The sequence below is a fragment of the Oncorhynchus keta genome, chromosome 4 (genome assembly GCF_023373465.1).
Source record: "Oncorhynchus keta strain PuntledgeMale-10-30-2019 chromosome 4, Oket_V2, whole genome shotgun sequence".
NCBI lineage: Eukaryota > Metazoa > Chordata > Actinopteri > Salmoniformes > Salmonidae > Oncorhynchus > Oncorhynchus keta.
The window spans coordinates 72,226,014-72,236,013 of record NC_068424.1 but is presented as its reverse complement, the minus strand read 5'-3'; the positions used below and the strand labels follow the sequence as shown (position 1 = coordinate 72,236,013).

General features: G+C 50.2%; 1 protein-coding gene and 1 long non-coding RNA gene across 17 annotated transcripts in view; both read left to right on the top strand.

Moving 5' to 3' along the window:
* Nucleotides 1-10,000, top strand: part of LOC118384059 (ankyrin repeat and KH domain-containing protein 1-like) — a 95,123-nt gene that overhangs the window by 67,280 nt on the left and 17,843 nt on the right. For 14 of the 16 annotated variants that reach the window (XR_008129375.1, XM_052514643.1, XM_052514637.1 and 11 more), the window contains exons 16-26: nucleotides 1-204; nucleotides 638-904; nucleotides 1,881-2,298; nucleotides 2,503-2,633; nucleotides 2,740-2,851; nucleotides 3,048-3,193; nucleotides 3,646-3,788; nucleotides 4,048-4,261; nucleotides 9,320-9,495; nucleotides 9,664-9,826; nucleotides 9,970-10,000. The exon at nucleotides 1-204 is cut by the window's left edge and continues 68 nt beyond it; the exon at nucleotides 9,970-10,000 is cut by the window's right edge and continues 65 nt beyond it. Coding sequence is in view for 15 of the 16 variants with exons in the window: in XM_052514643.1 (XP_052370603.1) it covers nucleotides 1-204; nucleotides 638-904; nucleotides 1,881-2,298; nucleotides 2,503-2,633; nucleotides 2,740-2,851; nucleotides 3,048-3,193; nucleotides 3,646-3,788; nucleotides 4,048-4,261; nucleotides 9,320-9,495; nucleotides 9,664-9,826; nucleotides 9,970-10,000 (2,005 nt within the window). In the remaining variant the exon portion in view is untranslated. The remainder of the gene's footprint in view (nucleotides 205-637; nucleotides 905-1,880; nucleotides 2,299-2,502; nucleotides 2,634-2,739; nucleotides 2,852-3,047; nucleotides 3,194-3,645; nucleotides 3,789-4,047; nucleotides 4,262-9,319; nucleotides 9,496-9,663; nucleotides 9,827-9,969) is intronic. The other 2 variants (XM_052514652.1, XM_052514571.1) reach the window with 1 other exon arrangement.
* LOC127927953 (uncharacterized) lies at nucleotides 5,825-8,942 on the top strand. Its single transcript, XR_008129661.1, has 5 exons — nucleotides 5,825-6,076; nucleotides 6,201-6,386; nucleotides 7,800-8,109; nucleotides 8,296-8,481; nucleotides 8,544-8,942. It is a non-coding gene; the product is annotated as an uncharacterized LOC127927953 (long non-coding RNA).

Sequence of the window (10,000 nt, the reverse complement as noted above, 5' to 3'; positions counted from 1 at the left end):
CCTGTGGATGCAGAGGCCTTGCCCCCCTTCCACCTGTGCCAGCCCCTGGAGTGTATCGTGGAGGAGACAGAGGGGAAGCTTAATGAGCTGGGCCAGAGGATCTCAGCCATAGAGAAGGCCCAGCTGCAGTCTCTGGAACTCATCCAGGGAGAGCCGCTCACCAAAGACAAGATCGAAGAGCTGAAGAAGAGCCGGGAGGAGCAGGTGAGAGCACACAGAGAGGATCATTCATCTTTATTGGACCACAGAGATCCTTTTGAATTACTTTCCCAAACTCAGTCCTGGGGATCCCAAGGGGTTTTTCCTCCAGCACTACACAGCTGATTCAAATAATCAAATCTTGATGACTTCATTAGCCTTGGAGTCCCCAGGACCGAGTTTGGGGACCACTGTCATAGACCCTCAAGTATAGGGCACACAACGGAAACTTTTAGCTTTTTGCAACACAAAGCGAAAATGTGCGTTTCTAATTCCAGGTAGTCCCATCCTGTTTCATTTATTTAGTTTTGGTGCCTAATGAGCAGGGGACAGATGGATCGATAAGCTCCACCCATCTAGTCTTTCAACGAATGGATGTGAGGTCTGACCATAGAACTATGGGTCTGATTTCTCCCCCCTGTGGCGACTTGTCTTTCAGGTCCAGAAGAAGAAGAATATCCTGAAGGAGCTGCAGAAGGTGGAGCGCCAGCTGCAGTTGAACACCCAGCAGCAGTTCACCAAAGAGTACATGGAGGCCAAGGGCCTGAAGGAGGAGCAGGAGCCAGGCCAGGGCCCAGGGCCGGGGGAAGGGGCCAACACTACCATGCCTGGGGTCCTCACAGCATCACCAGGGGTTAACGTGCGCACACAGCCCGGGTCGGATACAGGGTCTGATGAAGAGGAGAACAGAGAGGAGGAAGAAGAGGTTAGGAGTTGGTGGTGGTCAATTTTTTTAGTCATTTTGGTCTGACGGGTAATCAGGAGTTTCTGCTTTTCTGGTGTTATCCTCCATTCATATCTAATAGAAACTGACTGATCCGTCCCCTCGCGTCTAATAGAAACTGACTGATCCGTCCCCTCGCGTCTAATAGAAACTGACTGATCCGTCCCCTCGCGTCTAATAGAAACTGACTGATCCGTCCCTTCGCGTCTAATAGAAACTGACTGATCCGTCCCCTCGCGTCTAATAGAAACTGACTGATCCGTCCCCTCGCGTCTAATAGAAACTGACTGATCCGTCCCCTCGTCTAATAGAAACTGACTGATCCGTCCCTCGCGTCTAATAGAAACTGACTGATCCGTCCCCTCGCGTCTAATAGAAACTGACTGATCCGTCCCCTCGCGTCTAATAGAAACTGACTGATCCGTCCCCTCGCGTCTAATAGAAACTGACTGATCCGTCCCCTCGCCTAATAGAAACTGACTGATCCGTCCCGCGTCTAATAGAAACTGACTGATCCGTCCCCTCGCGTCTAATAGAAACTGACTGATCCGTCCCCTCGCGTCTAATAGAAACTGACTGATCCGTCCCCTCGCGTCTAATAGAAACTGACTGATCCGTCCCCTCGCGTCTAATAGAAACTGACTGATCCGTCCCCTCGCGTCTAATAGAAACTGACTGATCCGTCCCCTCGCGTCTAATAGAAACTGACTGATCCGTCCCCTCGCGTCTAATAGAAACTGACTGATCCGTCCCCTCGCGTCTAATAGAAACTGACTGATCCGTCCCCTCGCGTCTAATAGAAACTGACTGATCCGTCCCCTCGCGTCTAATAGAAACTGACCGATCCGTCCCCTCGCGTCTAATAGAAACTGACTGATCCGTCCCTGCTGTGTTTTATGAACTGTTTTATTTAGAAGCTTTGTTTGACTTTTAGAAGTTTACCTAATTTCTATTATAGGATGATGAGGAGGATGATGATGACGATGATGAAGACGAGGTGGAAGGAGAGGTGGAAGATTACGCTAAGCTACCCCAGGTGGACACTATCCTCTACAGGGATGGACAGCAGCCACCCTTGCCCCCCTCGCCCTCCCCCCAGCCCCTGTCCTCCCCCCACTCCCATCTCCACCCTCCTCCCCCCCTCCAGACTGCCTTCGTGCCCATCCAGCCCCTACCGGAGTACAGCCCGTGCCCAGCCGACTACTCCTGCCCTGGCACTACCAGCCCTGAGCTGCAGAGGGTACTGGTGGGCCGGCAGATGCCTGGTCAAGGTCAGGGGTTCGGACCAGGGATGGTAGGGCAGCAGGCCCCAGACGGACTCATGGTGGCGTCGCCCGCTCAGACGCTTACAGACACGCTGGATGACATCATGGCAGGTGAGTCGCTGTTCTGCCTCTTGTGGGTGGCTGCATCTCAATAGTCGTAACTCATTTCTTTACAATTCTCCTTTCCTTCAACTGCACTGGTTTGAAAGATCAGGACTGATGAACAAATTCCCCAGAAGAAAGGCCTGTAAAGTAACAAATACTAACTCACCTCTCTCTCCCCCTCCCTCCGTTCTCTCCTTCTTTCTGTTCCAGCAGCGGTGGGCAGCAGAGTACCCATGTTAAACACTACGACGTCCCCCGACCCCCTCTCACAGACCCCCTCCAACATGGGCTCACCCCCCTCCCCACTGCCCCTCTACCCCTCTGTGGACATCGACGCACATGTAAGTCACTCCTCACACACCCTGTGTTTATCAGTGCTCATGTAAAGCCCATTCAAGGCTGAGAGACCCACACACAGCGTTGTTGTAAGTGTCCCTCTCCTTTCAGACGGAGAGTAACCATGACACTGCGCTGACGCTGGCATGTGCTGGAGGACACGAGGAGCTGGTGTCTGTTCTCATCGCACGAGGAGCCAACATCGAGCACCGCGACAAGAAAGGTAACACACACACCACGTTACTGTCCGGTGTTGGGGCCTGTTTATCCACAAGACATGTTTTCATTTCTGATTAATCCGGAATATATTTATTTATATTTACACACAAGGCAGGATTTATACAGTGTTCAAAGTGCTTGACATTGTATTGGGTGTATCTGTACATCTGGATGTGACCCTCTCCTCGTCCTCTCCCCAGGGTTCACCCCTCTGATCCTGGCTGCCACAGCGGGCCATGCAGGGGTGGTGGAGCTCCTTCTGGATAAAGGGGGCGACATAGAGGCCCAGTCAGAGAGAACCAAAGACACGCCCCTCTCCCTGGCCTGCTCAGGGGGACGACAAGAGGTACACACCACAGAGGTCTGATTGCACACCAGAGAGGTCTGATTGCACACCACAGAGGTCTGATTGCACACCACAGAGGTCTGATTGCACACCACAGAGGTCTGATTGCACACCACAGAGGTCTGATTGCACACCACAGAGGTCTGATTGCACACCACAGAGGTCTGATTGCACACCACAGAGGTCTGATTGCACACCACAGAGGTCTGATTGCACACCACAGAGGTCTGATTGCACACCACAGAGGTCTGATTGCACACCACAGAGGTCTGATTGCACACCACAGAGGTCTGATTTAAATGAGTTTTTAATATTTCTAATAATTCTATGGTACACGCTCACTTCCCTTCTATGAATCACCACACTGAACGACTCACCTTTCACTGACTGAAATAGCAAATTGAAAACAGTCTTTACTATGTGCCATTACTTACTGTCTTTTCCTCTCCTAGGTGGTGGAGTTGTTGCTGTTGCGAGGAGCCAATAAAGAGCATCGTAATGTGTCAGACTACACTCCTTTGAGCTTGGCGGCGTCTGGAGGCTACGTCAACATCATCAAGATCCTCCTCAACGCCGGCTCAGAGATCAACTCCAGGTACTGGACAGGACAGGACAGGGCGAGGCCACATCTTCTCTTTTAACTGATACCCTTACTTTTCCAGGTCTTCATCAAATACATTTCTTCATCAAACTTCCACTGCATTGTTAAAATAAGTGATGACTTCACCTTTGGTAGTGAAAGCACCTCTCCTCATGTATCTCATTCAATGATGTCTGGCTGTCTTGTGTCTCTCTCGGTCTGTCTGTCTCTCGCCCGCCTGCCTGACTTTCTGTGTGTCTGACTCTGTCTCTAGGACGGGCAGTAAGCTGGGTATCTCTCCCCTGATGCTGGCAGCGATGAACGGTCACGTCCCTGCGGTCAAGCTGCTGCTGGACATGGGCTCAGACATCAACGCTCAGATCGAGACCAACAGGAACACGGCTCTGACTCTGGCCTGCTTCCAGGGCCGGGCTGAGGTGGTCAGTCTGCTGCTGGACCGCAAGGCCAACGTAGAGCACAGAGCCAAGGTGAGGAGACGGGACCGTTCAGTCCATGTTATAGTAGTATATCAAGGGAGTCCAGAGCCAAGGTGAGGAGACTGGACCATTCAGTCCATGTTATAGTATTATATCAAGGGAGTCCAGAGCCAAGGTGAGGAGACTGGACCGTTCAGTCCATGTTATAGTAGTATATCAAGGGAGTCCAGAGCCAAGGTGGGGAGACTGGACCATTCAGTCCATGTTATAGTATTATATCAAGGGAGTCCAGAGCCAAGGTGGGGAGACTGGACCGTTCAGTCCATGTTATAGTAGTATATCAAGGGAGTCCAGAGCCAAGGTGAGGAGACTGGACCATTCAGTCCATGTTATAGTAGTATATCAAGGGAGTCCAGAGCCGAGGTGAGGAGACGGGACCGTTCAGTCCATGTTATAGTAGTATATCAAGGGAGTCCAAGGTGAGGAGACTGGACCATTCAGTCCATGTTATAGTAGTATATCAAGGGAGTCCAGAGCCAAGGTGAGGAGACTGGACCGTTCAGTCCATGTTATAGTAGTATATCAAGGGAGTCCAAGGTGAGGAGACTGGACCATTCAGTCCATGTTATAGTAGTATATCAAGGGAGTCCAAGGTGAGGAGACGGGACCATTCAGTCCATGTTATAGTAGTATATCAAGGGAGTCCAGAGCCAAGGTGGGGAGACTGGACCGTTCAGTCCATGTTATAGTAGTATATCAAGGGAGTCCAAGGTGAGGAGACTGGACCATTCAGTCCATGTTATAGTAGTATATCAAGGGAGTCCAAGGTGAGGAGACTGGACCGTTCAGTCCATGTTATAGTAGTATATCAAGGGAGTCCAGAGCCAAGGTGGGGAGACTGGACCGTTCAGTCCATGTTATAGTAGTATATCAAGGGAGTCCAGAGCCAAGGTGGGGAGACTGGACCGTTCAGTCCATGTTATAGTAGTATATCAAGGAGTCCAGAGCCAAGGTGGGGAGACTGGACCGTTCAGTCCATGTTATAGTAGTATATCAAGGAGTCCAGAGCCAAGGTGAGGAGACTGGACCGTTCAGTCCATGTTATAGTAGTATATCAAGGAGTCCAGAGCCAAGGTGGGGAGACTGGACCGTTCAGTCCATGTTATAGTAGTATATCAAGGGAGTCCAGAGCCAAGGTGAGGAGACTGGACCGTTCAGTCCATGTTATAGTAGTATATCAAGGGAGTCGAGAGCCAAGGTGAGGAGACGGGACCGTTCAGTCCATGTTATAGTATTATATCAAGGGAGTCCAGAGCCAAGGTGAGGAGACTGGACCATTCAGTCCATGTTATAGTAGTATATCAAGGGAGTCCAGAGCCAAGGTGGGGAGACTGGACCGTTCAGTCCATGTTATAGTATTATATCAAGGGAGTCCAAGGTGAGGAGACTGGACCATTCAGTCCATGTTATAGTAGTATATCAAGGGAGTCCAGAGCCGAGGTGAGGAGACTGGACTGTTCAGTCCATGTTATAGTAGTATATCAAGGGAGTCCAGAGCCAAGGTGAGGAGACTGGACCATTCAGTCCATGTTATAGTAGTATATCAAGGGAGTCCAGAGCCAAGGTGGGGAGACTGGACCGTTCAGTCCATGTTATAGTAGTATATCAAGGGAGTCCAAGGTGAGGAGACTGGACCATTCAGTCCATGTTATAGTAGTATATCAAGGGAGTCCAGAGCCAAGGTGGGGAGACTGGACCGTTCAGTCCATGTTATAGTAGTATATCAAGGGAGTCCAGAGCCAAGGTGAGGAGACGGGACCGTTCAGTCCATGTTATAGTAGTATATCAAGGGAGTCGAGAGCCAAGGTGAGGAGACGGGACCGTTCAGTCCATGTTATAGTAGTATATCAAGGGAGTCGAGAGCCAAGGTGAGGAGACTGGACCGTTCAGTCCATGTTATAGTATTATATCAAGGGAGTCCAGAGCCAAGGTGAGGAGACTGGACCATTCAGTCCATGTTATAGTAGTATATCAAGGGAGTCCAGAGCCAAGGTGGGGAGACTGGACCGTTCAGTCCATGTTATAGTAGTATATCAAGGGAGTCCAGAGCCAAGGTGAGGAGACGGGACCGTTCAGTCCATGTTATAGTATTATATCAAGGGAGTCCAGAGCCAAGGTGAGGAGACTGGACCGTTCAGTCCATGTTATAGTAGTATATCAAGGGAGTCCAGAGCCGAGGTGAGGAGACTGGACTGTTCAGTCCATGTTATAGTAGTATATCAAGGGAGTCCAGAGCCAAGGTGAGGAGACTGGACCATTCAGTCCATGTTATAGTAGTATATCAAGGGAGTCCAGAGCCAAGGTGGGGAGACTGGACCGTTCAGTCCATGTTATAGTATTATATCAAGGGAGTCCAGAGCCAAGGTGGGGAGACTGGACCGTTCAGTCCATGTTATAGTAGTATATCAAGGGAGTCCAGAGCCAAGGTGAGGAGATGGGACCGTTCAGTCCATGTTATAGTAGTATATCAAGGGAGTCCAGAGCCGAGGTGAGGAGACTGGACTGTTCAGTCCATGTTATAGTAGTATATCAAGGGAGTCCAGAGCCAAGGTGAGGAGACTGGACCATTCAGTCCATGTTATAGTAGTATATCAAGGGAGTCCAGAGCCAAGGTGGGGAGACTGGACCGTTCAGTCCATGTTATAGTATTATATCAAGGGAGTCCAGAGCCAAGGTGGGGAGACTGGACCGTTCAGTCCATGTTATAGTATTATATCAAGGGAGTCCAGAGCCAAGGTGAGGAGATGGGACCGTTCAGTCCATGTTATAGTAGTATATCAAGGGAGTCCAGAGCCGAGGTGAGGAGACTGGACCGTTCAGTCCATGTTATAGTATTATATCAAGGGAGTCCAGAGCCAAGGTGGGGAGACTGGACCGTTCAGTCCATGTTATAGTAGTATATCAAGGGAGTCCAGAGCCAAGGTGAGGAGACTGGACCGTTCAGTCCATGTTATAGTATTATATCAAGGAGTCCAGAGCCAAGGTGGGGAGACTGGACCGTTCAGTCCATGTTATAGTAGTATATCAAGGGAGTCCAAGGTGAGGAGACTGGACCATTCAGTCCATGTTATAGTAGTATATCAAGGGAGTCCAGAGCCAAGGTGAGGAGACTGGACCGTTCAGTCCATGTTATAGTATTATATCAAGGGAGTCCAGAGCCAAGGTGAGGAGATGGGACCGTTCAGTCCATGTTATAGTAGTATATCAAGGGAGTCCAGAGCCGAGGTGAGGAGACTGGACCGTTCAGTCCATGTTATAGTATTATATCAAGGGAGTCCAGAGCCAAGGTGGGGAGACTGGACCGTTCAGTCCATGTTATAGTAGTATATCAAGGGAGTCCAGAGCCAAGGTGAGGAGACTGGACCGTTCAGTCCATGTTATAGTATTATATCAAGGGAGTCCAGAGCCAAGGTGGGGAGACTGGACCGTTCAGTCCATGTTATAGTAGTATATCAAGGGAGTCCAAGGTGAGGAGACTGGACCATTCAGTCCATGTTATAGTAGTATATCAAGGGAGTCCAGAGCCAAGGTGAGGAGACTGGACCATTCAGTCCATGTTATAGTAGTATATCAAGGGAGTCCAGAGCCAAGGTGGGGAGACTGGACCGTTCAGTCCATGTTATAGTAGTATATCAAGGGAGTCCAGAGCCAAGGTGGGGAGACTGGACCGTTCAGTCCATGTTATAGTAGTATATCAAGGGAGTCCAGAGCCAAGGTGAGGAGACTGGACCGTTCAGTCCATGTTATAGTAGTATATCAAGGGAGTCCAGAGCCAAGGTGGGGAGACTGGACCATTCAGTCCATGTTATAGTAGTATATCAAGGGAGTCCAGAGCCAAGGTGGGGAGACTGGACTGTTCAGTCCATGTTATAGTAGTATATCAAGGGAGTCCAGAGCCAAGGTGGGGAGACGGGACCATTCAGTCCATGTTATAGTAGTATATCAAGGGAGTCCAGAGCCAAGGTGAGGAGACTGGACCGTTCAGTCCATGTTATAGTAGTATATCAAGGGAGTCCAGAGCCAAGGTGGGGAGACTGGACCGTTCAGTCCATGTTATAGTAGTATATCAAGGGAGTCCAGAGCCAAGGTGGGGAGACTGGACCGTTCAGTCCATGTTATAGTAGTATATCAAGGGAGTCCAGAGCCAAGGTGAGGAGACTGGACCGTTCAGTCCATGTTATAGTAGTATATCAAGGGAGTCCAGAGCCAAGGTGGGGAGACTGGACCGTTCAGTCCATGTTATAGTAGTATATCAAGGGAGTCCAGAGCCAAGGTGAGGAGACTGGACCGTTCAGTCCATGTTATAGTAGTATATCAAGGGAGTCGAGAGCCAAGGTGAGGAGACGGGACCGTTCAGTCCATGTTATAGTATTATATCAAGGGAGTCCAGAGCCAAGGTGAGGAGACTGGACCATTCAGTCCATGTTATAGTATTATATCAAGGGAGTCCAGAGCCGAGGTGAGGAGACTGGACCGTTCAGTCCATGTTATAGTAGTATATCAAGGGAGTCCAGAGCCAAGGTGAGGAGACTGGACCGTTCAGTCCATGTTATAGTAGTATATCAAGGGAGTCCAGAGCCGAGGTGAGGAGATGGGACCGTTCAGTCCATGTTATAGTAGTATATCAAGGGAGTCCAGAGCCAAGGTGAGGAGACTGGACCGTTCAGTCCATGTTATAGTAGTATATCAAGGGAGTCCAGAGCCAAGGTGGGAGACGGGACCATTCAGTCCATGTTATAGTAGTATATCAAGGGAGTCGAGAGCCAAGGTGGGGAGACTGGACCGTTCAGTCCATGTTATAGTATTATATCAAGGGAGTCCAGAGCCAAGGTGGGGAGACTGGACCGTTCAGTCCATGTTATAGTAGTATATCAAGGGAGTCCAGAGCCAAGGTGAGGAGACTGGACCGTTCAGTCCATGTTATAGTATTATATCAAGGGAGTCCAGAGCCGAGGTGCATATAGGCTCTGGTGAATCCAAAGTTGAGAATTGTCACTCCGTCTCCCATTGACATCAGTGTGTGATGTTGACCTCCCCCTCCCCTGGTAGACTGGTCTGACCCCTCTAATGGAGGCAGCGTCGGGGGGCTATGCTGAGGTGGGCCGGGTGCTGCTGGATAAAGGGGCTGACGTCAACGCCCCTCCTGTCCCCTCGTCCCGCGACACAGCCCTCACCATCGCTGCAGACAAGGGCCACTACAAGTTCTGTGAGCTGCTGATCAATAGGTTGGTGTTAAACCAACCAACCAATCAATCAATCTGAATGAATCAACGTGTTTGTCTGAGTGGGTATTCATTTTGAAAGCAGGAATTTCCCTAGAAGGTCATGTTTTCTTTCCCTCATTCTTTTTATCCAGTGTTGATCTGTTGTCTCTGTTTTCCTCCGTTCTCCAGAGGGGCTCACGTTGACGTGCGCAATAAGAAAGGGAACACACCTCTGTGGCTGGCGGCCAACGGCGGCCATTTTGATGTGGTTCAGCTGCTGGTGCAGGCCGGGGCCGACGTAGACGCTGCAGACAACCGCAAGATCACACCGCTCATGGCTGCCTTCCGTAAGGTAGGTCGTGTTGCAGGATGACCCTTCCCCTCTGCAACACCTGGCCCCCTCACTATCTGGTTCCACTATGAGGCCCTGAAGTCTTCCCCCAGCCTGAAACGATGTTTGCCTATTTACAGTTAGCACCCCCCTGTGTTTCTCAGGGTCATGTAAAGGTGGTTCAGTACCTGGTAA